Source organism: Camelus dromedarius, chromosome 7 (genome assembly GCF_036321535.1).
Source record: "Camelus dromedarius isolate mCamDro1 chromosome 7, mCamDro1.pat, whole genome shotgun sequence".
Classification (NCBI taxonomy): domain Eukaryota; kingdom Metazoa; phylum Chordata; class Mammalia; order Artiodactyla; family Camelidae; genus Camelus; species Camelus dromedarius.
In genome coordinates this window covers 29,064,358-29,083,276 of record NC_087442.1, presented here as the reverse complement: position 1 = coordinate 29,083,276, position 18,919 = coordinate 29,064,358, and the positions used below count along the sequence as shown (strand labels likewise).

The window sequence follows — 18,919 nt, the reverse complement described above, 5'->3', positions numbered from 1 at the left end:
AAAATTTACATTTAAAATATTTTTACTATGTTTTTAAACCATAATTCAAAAATTTTATATTTTATTTATCTTTATCCTTTGCATTCTCTGGAATACTCTCAAATGCATAATTTCCTCATAATGTTACAAAACTAAAAAATAAGAAATTCCTTATTAAGTAATAATGAAAGGGGAAGACAAGGACTAGGACTAAAAGAAAGCTCCTGATTTATGAATACAAATTCTGTAAGATTCACTGTGACAAATGAACACACTTTTTTAAATGTCAAAGAATATTAAATGAAACTTTTATTTTGAATGTGATTTAGAGTCATAGGATAGGATCATACTTAAGAATCACTTAATGATTTACTTCTTGGTCAAAATTAACATAAAATATAACAGACTGTATTTTTAACTCAAAGTGACAAACCACTTTCTAAAGAAAAACACTCTGTTCTCTGCTATCATAATTTTTCCTATGGAGTACTGGCAAAGAACACAGTTATATTGTGCCACAAACAGTTAAAAGCAACATTTTTAGGTAATATGAATAAGATATCCATATACTACTCAAAACAAATATTTGCATTATTTTCTCTGAAAAGTTAGTTTGCAAATGAAAAGAAGAAATCCAAATCCGCAGACTGTAATAGCCGTCCTCTTCAAAATTTTACTATTCCATGTAGATACTTCTTCTATTAATGGTATATTAGTTGGGTCATTTTCTCGTTCATTTTGCAACTAAATTGTAGTATGGGAAAAAGAAAAGAGTTAATGTACAGAACACTGAAAGTAAAAATCTTTCATTTTTAAAAATATCAAAATATCCATCTTAATTCACCTGATTTAGCTATAGCCAATGCAAGATTCCCGTAGAAGATTTAAAGTCTTAAAAAATAGTCTTTCTTTCAACCAGGATCCCATTATAGTTAGTTATTAGTGTTACATTAAAAACAAGTGATTTTATAAATGGGTTAAAAATTTCAGTGGTTCTTTTAGCACTTCCCAGCAACCAAAGTACATAACCCAGTCAGTGTGTGTGTGTGTGAGAGAGAGAGAGAGTCGGGGGGGGGGGGGGGGAGATAGTTGTTGGTGGGGGAGGAGGGGCAGAGGAGGGAAAGGAGCAGAAACTAAAAGATCCTTGAAAGATAAAAAGAATCAGGCACATTTATAGAGTGATATTTACTAGAAACATCCTCTGGTGGAGTGGTAACATAAATACTTTCAACATTAGCAAGAAAAACTACTTCTCAAATCTACAGTGTAAATATTTAAATAAGAAAACCTGCAAAATTAATTTTAAATTTATAGTAGAAAATGGACTTCAATGCCAATTTCATTAATACTGTATTCTTGGTCTAACTTCCAAATGGCTTCATTCAGCAACAGATTCCTTTTTGACACTGATGCTCCATTTACTGAATCCTGAGACGGTCATTCCTTTTATTAACCAATTACTTAGAATGACCCTTTCTGACAGGAACCTGTCAGTGTGTTGGTTTGAAAGAGAATGATGTGGTGTTGGAGTCTAGCCTTGACCTCTCCCACCCTTTCTCTTTGTTACCTCCGTACACTTATCTATGATAACTCATATGGTTTTTTTTTAAAATCCCTTTTGTTATTATTGGTAAACTCTGAAATATCATAAGCTTAACAAGCATGATCGCATACTCTCAAATATGGAAGCCCCTCATGCTTCTCTAAACCAAATCTTATTATATTGATTATCACTTGTTTAAGACTAATCCCCAAAAACCAATGCACTAGCTTGCTGCTAAATTAAGACTTTCCTGCCTTGAGAACTGTATCTGCCATTACTGTGAACCAATAAATATATTTTCAAGGCTAGTCCTTATATAGAAATGTATAGATTCAAGGTAGAAAAGACCATAGAAAAAAAGACCTTCCATTTAGCTAAAGAAATCTGAAATTTTTCTCTATAGGTATACATTATTAAAATAAATATTATGGTACCTGATTGAACTGTTTATGTTTTAGAGCCAAAGTTACTCCTAGAGCAGTGTTTCTTAATTTCATCCCTTTAAGAAAAATTTGGTCTCTCTCTCTCTAATTTCATCTCAGCCCTCCACCCTCTCACCCAAGTGTTTTTAGTTCATCTTGGGGAAACCAAATAATTACCAATCCTGAGACAAAGATGTCTTAGGAAATTTCTTACACTAAATACTAAAAGTTGATGCTTTGCAGAAAGTATCTTTACATTAAATCCTTCCAAATTTCCCTTGGGTCCCCATGAAAAACACCATGCTAATAAGTAAAATCAATACCATTTTCCTTCAATGATGATGGAGATAGTGAAGATGAATGTGCTGTAATTTTCATGTTGTCAGCAAGTTCAGAGAGTAGAAAATCTTATTTTTGCATGAGAAAGTTTATTTGGGGGAATGGTGTGGATTAAAGGAACACAAAAGTGGAAGTAGAATAATTAGGAAACTAATGTGTAGCACAGTTGCCTGATACACAGCACGCACTCTTGTGTTTGTTGAATGAATAAATGTCAGAGATAATACAACTTCTAAGATGCCTGTTGCTCTGGAAAGGAGTTATCGTCTACAAAGATTTTGAAACATATTGCTCATTTGCCCCATTTTAAATGTCTTTATCCCCCCTATAATTTTGTAGAATTTGCTTCATAATTTTCTGCTCACTTTTCTTGAAAAAGACTCCATTTGAATGCACATTGTTAATAGCTAGGAAGACAAATTACCTGGAACATGCATAAAGGTTATTTTAAAGAAAATAACTTTTTTGATAAAATATTAATGAAAATATTAAATGATTTATAGGCTGATACTATAAAAATTTAATGCATAACTAATATTCACATCAGATATTTCATAAAAACTTTATAGATATCAAATATATTTATTAGACTTACAGAACTCAGAAGTGAATTCTTTAGTCAAGTGAAAGTGTTTTCCTTTATTATCTACCTTCAACAGAGTTCTACATTTCAGCAGCTTAGATTTTTGTTATAGCCAATTTTCTTAAAGGGGGGAAAAATCACCTGTTCTTAAACTGAGATATATATTTCTTTATGAGTATAGAAACAAGAAACAAAAAAAATCCATATGCTTTTCAAAAGTTAAATTATAAAATATATTATAAAAGAGACTAGGAAATAAAAGAAATATTTCATCTAAAACTATACCTCATTAACAGAGCTAATAAACATTTCATTTGGGTAATTTTTTATCTTCACATTTACATGTAAATAAAAATTAGAAATAAAACTTCTTAATCTTTAACAAATTAATATTTGCTTTTCATTTTTTTTCAATTCGCTGCAAATCATTGTAACAAATGGGTATACAATAATTTATTAAATCATTCTCCTAGTATAGACAATTATGGTGCATATAATTTTGCAGTCATTAAACTAGTACTACTCAAAGATGCAAATATTCTTATGGTCCCTGACAAATCTTACCAAACTGTTTATAAAAGTGGTTGTGACATCAGTCTTACATGAAAATATTAGTATGGTGAACTATAACCAGTAATGGATAAGGTAATACATTCCCTGATAATTTATAGGATGAAAATGATGTATCATTGTTCTTTCAGTATGCATGTCATTAATGACCAACAAAGTCTGTTTCTTATGTATATTTCTTCCTTTGGAAACTGTTCTTTCCACCTGTCTAGTGGGAGCTTAAGTTACTCTTGTCAGAACTGCTTCATTGTCTAACATATTATGCTATAAATAATTTTTCCCTCTTTTATTTTAAATATATACCTTCTGAATTAAGTCTTTTAGTTTGCGAACCTCTTCATTCAACTCTTCGACATTACTAACCAGTTCTTCACAAACTGAAGTAAAATTCCGGGGAGAAGCCCATTCTAGTACTATCTGTTAATATTTTCAAAAGTTACATTTTAAAGAATGGGAAACAACTTTTCACAACTTTATAGCCACAAAAATCATACAACATTCTCAAACATTAAATTATATAACTGAAAAGCTTTTTTTTTTTTTTTCAGGATAAATCCTTACCCCAAAATAAGTCAGTAACTTTATATAATTAGTCAAATCAGTTTCCTGAATGCATTTACTAAATATATGTACATATAACTTTATGGAGACTAATATTAGTAATGATAATATTTATGGTGAATAAATAAACTCATGAAGGTTTTAAGAATGACATGATTCCCATATTAGTGTTATATAAAAATCATAGTAAAAAAGTACATTCAGTATTTTTCACTATAGACAAATATCTAAAACCAAATCACATGAAAAACTACAAAATAAGTTTGCTTTCATAGGTCACTTAAACTTTTTATTTAAAATTTCCTTCATTAAAAAATCCTTAAATTGATATGGTTTTTAATAACACTCAACACACTGTTTTGTTTCAACTTTCACTTGGGTCTCCTGTCACTTTGTATTTTAAACAATTCCCTTTAAGAATAAATGGTAAGTTCAATATACAGATGAGTTTAATTTTTGGTCTGACTCATTTTCCTTTTCTTGAGGGCTAGAACACAAAGTTTTCAATTAGTATAAAAAGAAGTAATATTAAATAAATTGGCTTATTTAATATTATGTGATTTTGTAGAAGATACGATTTTGCCAGATCACTATTGTTTATTGAATTATCATTAACTTATCTGGAATGTTCTTCAGCATTCATACTTTTCTTCACGTAATAACTTTTGTAGAATACCTTGTGAGAATTTACAGGCAACTCGGAAATAATGTTCTGTACAGCTGTTATTAAATGGCCACACTGTCTGTTTAATTTCAGAAGAAAGTTGAGGAACTCATCACCACTAAAGAGAGGAAATAAACAGAAATCATGAATATGAACAATTTACTCCATTCTACTTGGCTAGGTATTTAATGTCTAGTCATAACACTTATTAGATTCTTTAAAAAATATTTACAGAATAGTTAATTCATATTAGTAACTGCAGTAGACACTGAGTACACAAAGAAAACCATGTCTCCAGTCTTGAGGATCTCAAAATTCAGGATGAGAGGCAGACGTACAATTATAACATTGTTAGACATAGAAAACAAACCTATGGTTACCAGGGGGGAAAGGTGGTGGTAAGGGATAAATTGGGAGTTCGAGATTTACTAACTACTATATATAAAACAGATAAACAACATTTCTACTTTATAGCACAAAGAACTATACTCAATATCTTGTACTGACCTATAATGAAAAAGAATATGAAAAGAAATATATGTATGTATATATATGACTGAAACATGCTGTTCACCAGAAACTGACTATACTTCAATTAAAAAAAAATAACAGGGACATGTGAAGAAAAGATATAAAAATCCCAATACTGCACGTCTATTATGCAAAGGCACTGTACTAAATTATTTTACATTTATTATTTTGTAATTTTTCCCAACAACTCCTATAACATATATGTATTAACATGCGTTTATAGTTGAGACATCTAAAACTCAAAGATGCTGAACCTAGTATAGAGATTTAGTAATGGTTCATAGAGCTCATACTTTAACTGAGTCTGGAACTTAAAAATATGTTTGTCAGGTAGGTAAGGAAAAGATGGGATTCTGGATGGAGAATAGCAGATCCAAAAGTACGGGGATGTCAGGTCACCAAGGTATAAATAAAGCACAATTATGGTAAAGTAGTAAGAAAGAAGGCTGTATTTGACCATTTACTTAAGAAACTTTTGTGACATGCTAAGGAATTGAATATTATCTTTTTGATAATGTTAAGTTACTAAAGAATTTTAAACAGAAATGTAGAAAATCAGTTTTTTGTATGAGAAGGTTTATTTGGGGAGGGGTATGGATTAAAGGAACACAAAAGTGGAAGTAGAATAATTAGGAGATTAAAGAAAAATCCACATAAGAGACAATGAAGGAAAGCTTAACCTAAGGATCTGGCAGTGGCAGTCTGCTTGGGAAGTGCGAGTAGAGTGGTGTAAGAAATGCTGAAGAGAATAAACTGAAAAGCTTGGTGATGGATTGCATACAGAAGAAAGGAAGAGTCTAGGATGATTCTAAGTTTTCTGGTTTCAGTGGAAGGTGGTACTACTAAGCAAGGAAGTGAATTTGGTGGTGGGTGGTGGGGAAAGAAGTGGGGTGAAGAGAACACAATATGGCATAATAATTAAGAACAAAGCATCAGGAAGACCTGGATTTGAATTCAGCTTCCATACTTACTAGCTTTATGATCTTGGGCAAGCCTAATCTTCAGCCAAATGTTTTCATATCTTTAGAACTGAGATAACAAGACTGTCAGGAGTACTGAAGGAGATAATGTATGAAAAGCACCTAGCATTTTGTCTAGTACACGGATGGCATTCAAACAAACTTAATTATGATGACAGTGGTAATGATATGAGATGTGTAGGTGGCAGTGACTAGCAAGCAGTAGAAAATGTCAGTCTTGTAGGTTCTTATCCTGGGATCCACAGACTCACAAGGATACACAGAATTCAGGGAGTTGGTGGACTTACATGGGGAAGAATTACATCTTTATTTTCACTAACCTCTAACAGAAATTTAGTCGTTCCTTCAATTGTAAATAAAGGCACAAACCACAGTAGCATTAGAAGTGTCTATAATTTTTGGTCACCAATGGAAATAAAAATAATGGTCATGGAGAAGACCACAAAAGAAAAGGGTATACATTGCGAAGAGGGGAGAGTTGATAGGGGTGGAAGAGGAAAAGTAGCCTGAGAAAAAGAAACTTAGGAGTTAAGGTCTCTGGTGAAAGGTAATAAAGGGAATAGATTCAAGACAGAGAAAAAGTCAAGTGTGTTAAATAATTAGAATTAGTCCACTGATTTTGAGTGAAGACACACTGGTGACCAGACTAGTTTCAGTGATAGAAGCCAGAATTCATAGTGAAAGCTATAAAGAAACTAACACAACCTAATAGAAAAGCGGACCAAGGACAACAATCGGTAATTCAGAGGAAAAGAGAAAAAATTTAAATGGACAATAATCATGGGATTACAATAAAAATGAGATTTTATGTTCTAGTAGAATGACAAATGTGTGAGATGACCTTTCTGGAGAGTATTTAGAGGTATCTACTATAATAAAAATGTATAAAGAATCTAATACTATGGCACCAAAAGGTACTTCAAGTCCAAATGAAATTCTTATAGGCAGAAGTTTTGACTATGCACTGTACAAAGTTTCTTTCATGTTGTTTCTAGGAGGAAAGGTTATAAAAAGCAAGCAAGGTCAACCTCCAATGAAAATTAATAGCAAACTTTTTTTTAAGACACGTTGCCACGACTTTTATATAGTATAATTTAAAACAAGTCCTTAGCTATTAGGCTGAAAAAAAAAAGTTTATATAAAATAAAGACTTTAAACTTTATGAACATAATATATATAACCAAGTCACCAACAATGAAAAGTATGTGATGGCTGCTTCATAAAAGCAAACTGAAACAGAAAAAATTTAGATCAGCTTTTTTTCTATTTAACAAAAGGGGTATTTATAAAAACATTTTCAAAATAAGTGTAATTCTTCTTTATTCCGTATGTCTATGCTTTAGAAAGTACAGAACTTGACATGTTTCTGTCATTACTTATATTAATTTTTCAGTATCCATGTAATATTTATATAAGGTACACTTATAATTTAGATTTTAGTGCTGTTTCCTCAAATTTTATTATCAATAAAAGAATAATTACTCGGTGAATAATTTATTAATGCTCTATTTTTAATGTAATGATTCCTAAGGAAATTAAGATCCATTGAGAACTGTTCAGTCAAAATATCAAGTAATAGCAGATATATTATTCTAGATAGGAAATTTATACATATATGTGGAATATAAACTTGTAAGCTCTTATTCTGAAGGAAGATTGATAAGTTTAACAACTCAGTTCAAAGAAGCAAATGATATTATTAACAAAATTACATAGCCTTAATGAATGAAAGGAAAATATGTACCTTTCTTGCGATGCATAATTTTCAGGGCCACTGAATATGGACAGGCAAACTATAAAAACACAACTCTACAGTGTGTCATTCATCATACACTGTGTGAATGGCTGCCCAGTCTCACCCCAGAGCTGTACAGTACACAACCTACATACCTTTACACGGCAGCCCTGATAATTCTGTACTTATTTAAAGAATTCAAAATAAGCAGGCATAGGTATGGTAGATTAAATTATTTGATCAAATCGTCATGGCTTTTCTACTGAGCCAAATATGACAAGGCCTGTCCCTGTCAGAGGATTACACTTCATGCCCCAATGACATGAGGCCTGGCCACATGACTTGTTTTGGCAAATAAAATATGACTGGAAGTGACTGTAACTTTTGAACAGATGCTGGTTCTGTTACCTCTTTTCTCCCTTTGCCACAAGAACAGCATGTCTGGGGTGGGGCTGTTTCTCCAGCCTGTTTTCAGAATAATAAGAAGGAAATCCACTGCAGCTGATCCATGATATAGGTGATCAAGACATAAACTCTACTGTTACAATTTATTTAGATTTGGAAGTTATCTGTTACTGCAGCATAATAGAATGTAAGCTGACTGAAACAATAAGCCATATTTTTTTTTAACATTTTTTATTGATTTATAACCATTTTACAATGTTGTATCAAATTCCAGTATTCAGCACAATTTTTCAGTTACTCATGGACATATACACACTCATTGGCACATTTTTTTCTCTGTGAGTTATCGTAACATTTTGTGTATATTTCCCTGTGCTATACAGTGTAATCTTGTTTATCTATTCTACAATTTTGAAATCCCAGTCTATCCCTTCCCACCCTCCACATAAAATGTGATATATCAGGATAAAATTTATACCTTAAATAAGGTACTCTAAATAAAAGAATTATATGCTCATTGTAGAATATCTGAAAAAATATAAAATTACCAATACTTTTATCACAAAGATAATGACTGGTACTATTTTCTTCCAGAGTATTTTCTTACAGTACACATTTTCTTCTTGTATTTTTTGTGTACAAATACACAACTGGCATTATACCTCACACTCCATTTTATACTTGTCTTTTATATTATTATGAGTATTGTTCCATGACATTAAGTCTCAAAATAATTTTAATGACAGAATAAAATAATTATATTGATGTAATGTAATTCAACCATTCACCTGAAGTTAAATATTTAGAGTTTCCAAGTTTAGAATGTTTATAATTAATAGATGTGAACAATGTATTTTTATGTGAAATTTTGTATCTAGACTTGTTTGGAGGAGAAAAAATTTCCTAAGAAGACATAATTTTGAGATGCCTTTGATACATTTAAGTAGATGTCAGACTGGCTCAGAGAAAAGGTCTGGGCAGAAACTACTGAAAATATCAAGACACGGCTAAAACTTATTATTTCTGTTCAAAATATCTCCAAGTAATAATGAAACAGTTATTAATATTTTTAAGTTGCCTTCTCTAATACTGCAAACATACGAAGGCTAACAGTAGAAAAAGTAAATGTATTGTGCACATGAGTTCTTATAACAGACTATTTTATACAATTTAACACATAGAAGAAAAGTATCTTAAAATAAATCAGTAGCTAAATTGTTGAAGTCACATTACCAGAAGATTATAATCAATCAGTTCAACTTTTCCTGCTGTTAGTTTTCTTATGACTTAATGACTAATTTCTTCTTTAAAGAATGACTTTGAACAAATGGGAAGTAAAACCTTTTCCATAACAGCATGTAAACAAAGTCTGTGATTTAATAACAAGGTCAAATTCCTGAAATATATGTCTGCCAGTTTTATTTTTTAAAAAATTCAGCAGTTTTAATAAGTGAACCATTCAGGATTCTGTACATTTTGTAAGTCTATTAAATCTCACAGTGGAAATTCATAGAGGCAATTCCGCCATCATACAAATAAGTTATATTAAAAAATTTAATTTGCAATCAGTCATGTAGAACTCAGAATATTCCTTCATAGAAACAATAAATTAAAAACAAAAAAAAAATGAATAGAGAGATTCAAGGTTTGCTGCTTTAAGTCCTTACAACTGAAACCCTTTACAATGTACTTCAAAATTTTAGAGCAATAATGTTATTTTGAAACAATGATGAAGCTTTATTTTGAATATATATCATCTTGTTATAAGGAAATAAAAATATTAAGAGAAAGGGAAATAATTTAACTTTGTAATAAAATTGTTTAAGAAATCTGGATCATCTAAATCATCCCCTGGAAGACTTCTCTAAATTCTAAAATGGTGTAGAAGTCTATTATTTCTGTGTTTCATTGATGTTTCTCATAGTTGAAATGTTAGTTTTAGGCAGGATACACTAGTGATGATACTACTGCATTTTTAAGTATTATATTTTATAGAATATAATTTAGATGAATTTCAAGGAAATTAGGCTGATTGAAAAAAGCCAATCAAAAAAAGGATACATACTGTATGACTGCATTTATGTAACATTCATGAAATAACATCATAAGGATAAATAAAAAATTACTGATTGCTAGGGGTTAAGGATGGGGTAACAGTGGAGGGAGCAAGAAGGGGTAGCATGAGGTAGTCTTGTAGTGATGTTACATTAAGTATGTTGCTTGCAGCAGTGGTTACGGGAAGATATACACTTGATAAAATTGCATAGAGATACATACATACACACAAATGAGCACATATATAACTGATGAAATACAAATAAGCTATGTCAATTGTACCAGTGTCAGTTTTCTGCTTTTGATATTGAACCATAGTCATGCAAGATATTAACACTGGGTGAGGCTGGGTGAAGGGTGCACAGAACCTTCCTATATATCTTTGTCATTTCTTGTGAATCTATAATTATTTCAAACAAAAAGTTAAAAAAATCATTTATTGCTCCACAATATATTATTTAAATCAAATACTATTATTTTCAAAGTAAATTTTAGATTACTAATATTACTAGTAATTGGTGCTTGACAAGCTTATAATATTGAAAATGAACTTTATATATGGATAACATAATTTCATAAAGAATAAGGCTGAAAATAGACCTGAGGTTCATGAGGAATGCTTTCTTATTGCCCTAAGCAAAAACATTACTACTTTGAATTTTCAATTGGACATTTAAATGATTTAGAGAGTATGAGCTGTGCTATGAAAAGCATGGGATCTTTCAATGAACTCATTTAACAAAATGCAACGAAAAAATAAAACAAAAAATGTTTCTGTATGAGTTAAGAAGATACACTGTTTTGCTTTTTGGTAAAAATTGACTTTATAGAGTACTTTCCATTTCAGAACACAGTATACTGCAAAATGAACTATCCATATCTCTGGGAAAATGAGGGTACAAGTAAAATGACTCAGATGTTATCAAAATTAAACTAAAAAAGAACAGCTGGTTCTAAACAATATTAATATAAGCCAGTAAGTTAATTTTACCTGATTTCCAACTTTGCCACTTCAGGTAATTCTCCAAATTTTATCTCTTCTACCTCTAGTTCTTTAAGAGCAGCCAGAATTTTCTGCTGATCTCTACTGTTAATTCCATTCTAAGTAGAAATAATTTTAAGGTGCAATAAGGTTGTCAGACATGAATAATACTCAAAATTACCAAAAAAGCTATCTAGTTGACTAATTCACATCTTAAGGAAATAGATACATATTGGATAAAATAACAAATATACTGAAAAATACACAAGTTTGCTTCTAACTGTGACGGACAAGGTTACATCATTAAAACAGTAACATATATTGTGACTATAGTTAATTTTTTTGCATTATATAACAATTTTGATGGATTCTAAAAACAAATTACTAGATTTTAATATATCATCTTTCCAGAAAGCTAGAGTAAAACAATTTTTCATTTATTTAAAATATTAACAATGATTAAGTGAGAATTAAGTTTTCTTTTTGTCTGTGTTCTACCTTTAGTATTAACTAAATTTTCTATTCTGGATTTGGCTCTAAGTTGTATGTTTGATTTTCAGTGATACTAAAGATTTCAAGTTTCCAATGTGTTCATGCCGGAAAATCATTAGTTTCTTGGTATCCTATTTATTAAAGTTTCTCCGATATTTCCCACAGCTATTTTCAAAAGGTTAATAATACTAGATTGTAAACAATAGGTCTTGATCATTTTGAATACCCAGCAAAGGACGGTATTTGAACAACACTGTTCATACCCACATATACAAAAAATTACCTCTTATTTCTAAGTAACCTGTTTCATACTGTTTTACAAATCTATTTCATATTGAGAAATGAAGCACTAGTTTTAGTTGAGATGTCATAACTAATCTGAAGGAAAAAAACCTCTAAGTCTTCAAAGGTTCTTAAAGCAACTTAATACTGTAATGGAAGATTTTAGATATGCTTATCCATAATCATATCTAATCAGGAACCTAGCAAAAGATAACTCAGTCTATAACTGTAGGATTTTGAAAACAGAAAATAAAAGGATCCAAAATTTTAAAAATATGGAAGATAATGCCTGGAGTTTTTGAGTCTGATACTAACCTTTGTAAACTCATCTTTCCTCATGGTCAGAAGGTGTCTTAAAGTTATATCCCTTTCCTGCAGAAAAGAAAACAATGCCACCTTTCAATATAAATATAACAGTAGAAGGAGAAGTAGGCAAGTGCACATAAGTTAGTCAGTCATATGCTACCTTCCTAAACAACGTCCAGCTTTCTAGCGGGGATAGGATGGGCAGATGTAGAACTACATTATTGGGTAGATAGTAATGAGTATGTATGTATAATTACCAAAGTGTAAACCTAGTTTTCCAGATTTGAAAAAAAAATGACAACTTATACGGATGCTTACACGGAAAGAAAAATAGCTCTGTAAAACTTGACAGAAATTATATTTTATGAATATTTTAAATTTCTAATTGTATAATATTAAACAATCAACATTTATTTTTACTCAATGTTTCTCAAATAGGAAGTTTCAAGATTGAAACCCAATTCTGAACTACCTAAACAAAATGCACATATTCCTAAGGAGAGCCTATCTTAAATAGTGCTTTACTGCTTCAGGATCAGCTAAATGGCTGATAATTGTCATCTACTCAAATCTCATAATGCACGCCTAAAATGCCTACCAGAGTGCTTGGCATATGATCTAACATAATCTTTTTAAAAATAATTAATTAATTTTTTATTGAAGTACAGTCAATTACAATGTGTCAATTTCTGGTGTACAGCACAATGTCCCAGTCATACATATATATACATATATTCATTTTCATTTTTTTTTCATTAAAGGTTATTACAAGATATTGAACATAGTGCTATAGAGAAGAAACGTTTTTTAAAATCTATTTTTAATGTATAGTGGCTAACATCTGTAAATCTTAAACTCCCAAATTTATCCCTTCCCACCCTCTTTCCCTGGTAACCATAAGATTGTTTACTGTGTCTGCAAGTCTGTTTCTGTTTTGTAGATGAAGTCATAGTGTCATAGTGTCCTTTTTTTTTTTTTCAGATTCCACATATAAGTGATATCATATGGTATTTTTCCTTCTTTCTGGCTTAGTTCACTTAGAATGACGATCTCCAGGTCCATCCATGTTGCTGCAAATGGCATTATTTTATTCTTTTTTATGGCTGAGTAGTATTCCATTGTATAAATATACTACAACTTCTTTATCCAGTCATCTGTCAATGGACATTTAGGTTGCTTCCATGTCTTGGCTATTGTATATAGGGCTGCTATAAATACTGGGGTGCATGTATCTTTTCAAAATTAGAGTTCCCTTCAGATATATACCCAGAAGTGGGATTGCTGAATCATATGGTAAGTCTATTTTTAGTTTTTTGAGGAATCTACATACTATTTTCCATAGTGGCTACACCAAACTACATTCCCACCAGCAGTGTAGGAGGGTTCCCTTTCCTCCACACCCTCCATATCCAAAGTTTGAGGACTTTTGAATGATGGCCATTCTGACTGATGTGAGGTGATACCTCATTGTAGTTTTGATTTGCATTTCTCTGATAATTAGTGATATTGGGCATTTTTTCATGTGCCTATTGGCCATTTGTATGTCTTCATTGGAGAATTGCTTGCTTAGGTCCTCTGCCCATTTTTGGATTGGGTTGTTTGGTTTTTTGTTATTAAGTTGTATGAGCTATTTATACATTCTGGAAATTAAGCCCTTGTCAGTTGTATCATTTGCAAATACTTTCTCCCATTCCGTAGGTTGTCATTTTGTTTTGCTTATAGTTTCCTTTGCTGTGCAAAAGCTTGTAAGTTTAATTAGGTCCTATTTGTTTATCTTCACTCTTATTTCCATTGCCTGGACTGACTGCCCTAGGAGAATGCTGCTAAGATTTATGTCAGAGAATGTTTTGCCTATGTTTTCTTCTAGGTGATTTATCATGTCTTGTCTTATATTTAAGTCTTTAAACCATTTTGAGTTAATTTTTGTGTATGGAGTGAGGGAGAGTTCTAACTTCACTGATTTACATGCTGCTATCCAGTTTTCCCAACACCATTTGCTGAAGAGACTGTCTTTTCTCCATTGTATATTCTTGCCTCTTTTGTCAAAGATTAGTTGACCATAGGTCTGTGGATTTATTTCTAGGCTCTCTATTTTGTTGCATTCATCCATGTCTGTTTTTATGCCAATAACATGCTGTTTTGATTACTGTGGCTCTGTAATATGCTCTAATATAATCTTTATGACAATCCTATGCTACATATTATCATCGTTAAGAAAAAAAAGATTTAAGTAATATATCTGAGTTAATAATCTTTAGAGCAAGAATCTGATACCAGGTTTGTCTGGTTTAAAATCATGCTTCTAATATTCTATACAGGAAAATCAGCAACTGCAAAAACAAACTAAGGGCTTAGATGTACAAGGAGTTCTGTGAAGCTTTAGGCAGTAAGTGAAAGCTGTTTAATCCAGCCAGATTCTAATATTTTTTGAAATGCTTGTAAGTTTAAAAAGGGATATACTCCTAATTATGGAGAAAAGTACATCTGTCACTCTTTCATAAGCATGCTTATGAATTAATATTTAATGTTATGTTAAGCAGCAAATAAACATGCATACATAACTCATTGTAGCTTATACAAAATCTTACCTTCAATAAATCTGTCATATGTTCAAGTCCAAGTCCATGTAAAAATATTTCCAGATCTCCAAATGCTGTATATGAACTATACATATTTATAGCAATGTCAATTTCAGAACAGACTATAAATGCACAAACAATATATATTTATAATGCAGAGAGAGAATGAGAATGAATAAAAACGTGTCTATGTAGAATATACAGGCATACCTCGTTTTATTGCGCTTTGCTAATTGCACTTTGCAGACATTGCTTTTTTTAAATAAATTGAAGGTCTGTGGCAACCCTGCTGCAACCAAGTCTATCAGTGCCATTTTTCCAATGGTATTTGCTACTTTGTGTCTCTGTGTCATACCTGAGTAATTCTTGAAATATTTCAAACCTTTTCTTTATTATTATATTTGTTATGGTGATCTTTGATCAGTGATCTCTGATGGTACTACTACAATTTGCTGAGGCTCAGATGATGGTTACCATCTTTGAGCTATAAAGTGTTTTTTAATTAAGGTATGTACATTGTTTTTGTAGACAGAGTACTATTACACACTTAACAGACTACAGTAGAGTGTAAACATAACTTTTATATGCACTGGAAAACCAAAAAAACTTGTGTGATTCATTTTATTGTGGTATTTGCTTTATTGCAATGGTCTGGAACTGAAGGCCAATATCTCTGAGGTATGCCTGTATTTACAAATTTACACACCAGAACTATGTTATATAAAAGGAATAAGAAAGATTTTTTAAGTGAAGATTTAAGGTAAACAGAGAAAATGTTGAGAGTAAAATGAAGTTCATTTTTCCTAAGAATGAAAATATTTGCCAGTATGTATATAGTTAACCCTATAATAACATGGTTGGAACTGCACAGGTCCACTTGCATGAAGATTTTTTTCAATAGTAAATACTATAGTACTACACAATTATGGCTAGTTGAATCCACAGATGTAGAAATGTGGATATGGGGAAACCATGGGTATGGATTTTCCACTAGGAGAGTCAGGGCCCCTAACCCCTAAAATTGTTCAAGGGTCAACTGAATTCCTTGTGAGAGCTCTGTGTATGTAAATCTTTTTAACTGCAGGAATTAGAAATTTAGTAACAATTTTTAAATGTAGGTAAGTAGAGAATAATGTTGTGGCCACTGAACAACTGTGTTCAGGGGAAAAATTTTTTTTAATTTTATCTTATAAAGTCAGAAATCTGCCATAAAGAATTAGAAAGCAAGATGCAGTCTAGGTTGAACACTAATAAAAATATAATCTTAGAACCTTTTAGAAATAAATTTTATAGTTGATATTTTATTTAAAGTCAAAAATGATTCTTATTACTGTTGGTAAATGAATAAAGTTTTTTTCTAAAATTCTGGAGAACAAAAAGCACCTGAAACCCAGACATTTCTAAGTAATATTTTTAAATGCTTATAAAAATTTAAAATATCATATATTTTAAATGTCATCACATTTACTATAAGTAATAAAAACATGCATAATTTTTACTCATTTATAGGTATTATGTGGAACAAAAATATGTTGTTACCTAAATATGTGATCTTTTTCTTTATCAGAATCCGTTCTCAACAGTTTACAAATTGTTTCTTCTTTAGTTAGCTGTTGAGGCTTTCCTTCCAAAGGATTTAAAGTCAAGGAAAGAAAGTTGAAGATCTGAAAAAAGTTATAGTAAAAATTAAAGGAAGATAGTAATTAATAATATTTTCAGTAAAATATAAAACAGAATCAGAAAGATTAAGTACTAAGGTAGTACTTTAAATACACTGTTAAGTAGACAGGAATAAGAATGACTAATGAACCCAGATCTCAGCTGTACACCTCAAAGAGATGTAGTGAAACTCCTTAGTTTTAAAACTTCTTAGTTTTAACTTTCTAGTAAGTCAAGGTTACGTCATATAATCAGCCAAAATGCAAAATCAGATCTCACTTTAAGAAAAAATTTATGACTCAAAATAATCTTTGATGTTCATAAATTTCTTAATATGTCAAATTCAGTGTTATCTACCTTAAATTTAATCATGCAGTAAATTAATTAAAAGTTTTCAAATTTCCAAAGCTTAGAAGAAAAACTCTTAAATTTCTTTTTAAAGTTTCGCAGGGCTGCAGTGATTAGCATTTACTCTAGAGTAATTTTGGAAATGTAGATTTGAGTTAGAAAATGATAGGCATGTTTATAGGTTCCTTAAAAAATAGAGGAAGTTATTTTACTTGCAGTAAAAATGGCATAGTCTGATTATCGTATGATGGAACCTTTGGAATGTCATAAGCTTTTAAATTCAGAAGCTCAGTTTTAGAAGATCTTGAAATATATAACTTAGATTTATAGTTGTACTTTATTTGATACTTGCTTAGAAATTACAGACCTTTGGCTGAAAGCTTTAATACTCAGACCAAAAGTTTTATATCAATAAAGTAATTTAATGTATGGCAAATATTTATTATTGACTTACCATCTGAGAGTAAATCAAAAACTCAAGTATGTACCACTTTATTATTTGCATTGTCACATGTATACAAGTAAATATACTTTAAATGATTTAATTTTTAAATTGTCTAATGTGTATTAATTGAAATTTTAAAGCAGTAGTTTAATTACACATTCACATTTTGAAATTTTATTAGCTTTCTTAATACACTAGTTTTTGAAATTCTGAACCAATTGAAAATGCTTAAATAAGTAGTCTCTTATAGTTTTATTTCTAGGGCCAGATGAGACTTTATTATCCCTTTGCATAGGTTTTAAATTACTACATTATAAATGCCTCTATATTTAGTAAAAGATGAATAGTCTAGTGAAATAAAGTTTTATTATTTATTTATTTATTATCTGGGTGGAAGAAAATTACACAGTTAAACATTTAATAATAGCCACAAACACTATTATTACTGCTGTGAATTCTAACAAAATAATACAGAAGTTCTCCAAATGAAAATGTGGATCAAGAAAAATTAATTTAACATATAAGATACCTCTATATGTTTACTTCTTTTTGCAATCTCGCTTGGTGTCTTTCCATCTTTGGTTTGTAGCATTTTATTAGCTCCGAGTTCAAGCAACTTCAAAACTACATTTTTATGACCCTGACGTGCTGCCCATGTTAAAGCCTGTAAGTGGGGGGAGAAGATTGTTTAAAGAAAGGGAGTGTATGTGAGACAGAGAGGAAAACTTTTCAACAGTATTTATGGCACAATAAAAAAAGTAAACATCGTTAATTAATGGAATGATGCAATCTCTTCATTTCACAGCATAACGTAAACATATTTCCAAAGTTGTAACTGCAAAGCAGACTGCCAGTGTTCACTGATTTTATAAAACCAAAATGTTTTACACAGTCAAGTGATGTTATAGAATAAAAAGATTCATCTGCCAATCACAGAGCTGTTTTCTTTAAAAAAGAATTCAATGTGTAATCTAGAGCCCAGGCTTTGTTGTGTGTCGCAGCTTCTTGTGTCAAGGGTGAGGACCAGGAGAGTCAAACAGTTTCTTTTTTTTTCCATTTAAGCTGCTGCTTTTCTTCACTGAACAGCAATTGTATCTCAGCCCTTACTATTAAGTAATTTTTACTTCTTAAAACCTTTCTTGTGGACTACTGATAATAATAAGGTATCAATGTCTTAGAGATAAAAACAGATATTATACAGTTGATTCTCACAGAATAACCATTCTCATCCTGGGCATTAACTTCTGCACCATGAGCAACAAGGACAGCAACAACCTGAGGGTGACCGTCTCGTGCAGCATACATGATTGGGGTCATCAGTCTCCTAAGAGGGGAAAGAGAAGAAACATTTGTGTCAATGCTGCCCTTAACAGTTACTCAAATCCTTGAATTTTACTGTGAACACCACCATCAGGATTGCTTTGAAAGCAAAGAAAAAGAAATGAAAGCTTTTAATAAA

At 31.0% G+C, this 18,919-nt stretch overlaps 1 protein-coding gene across 1 annotated transcript in view; it reads right to left on the bottom strand.

The window, feature by feature from the left end:
• Positions 1-292: 292 nt before the first annotated feature.
• Positions 293-18,919, bottom strand: part of ASZ1 (ankyrin repeat, SAM and basic leucine zipper domain containing 1) — a 51,745-nt gene continuing 33,118 nt past the window's right edge. The window contains exons 5-13 of the mRNA XM_010975580.3: positions 18,673-18,784; positions 17,990-18,124; positions 16,548-16,672; positions 15,018-15,093; positions 12,439-12,495; positions 11,359-11,468; positions 4,674-4,779; positions 3,740-3,853; positions 293-723 (exon numbers count right to left, since the gene is read on the bottom strand). Of these exons, the coding sequence (XP_010973882.1) occupies positions 571-723; positions 3,740-3,853; positions 4,674-4,779; positions 11,359-11,468; positions 12,439-12,495; positions 15,018-15,093; positions 16,548-16,672; positions 17,990-18,124; positions 18,673-18,784 (988 nt within the window). The 3' untranslated portion in view covers positions 293-570. The remainder of the gene's footprint in view (positions 724-3,739; positions 3,854-4,673; positions 4,780-11,358; positions 11,469-12,438; positions 12,496-15,017; positions 15,094-16,547; positions 16,673-17,989; positions 18,125-18,672; positions 18,785-18,919) is intronic.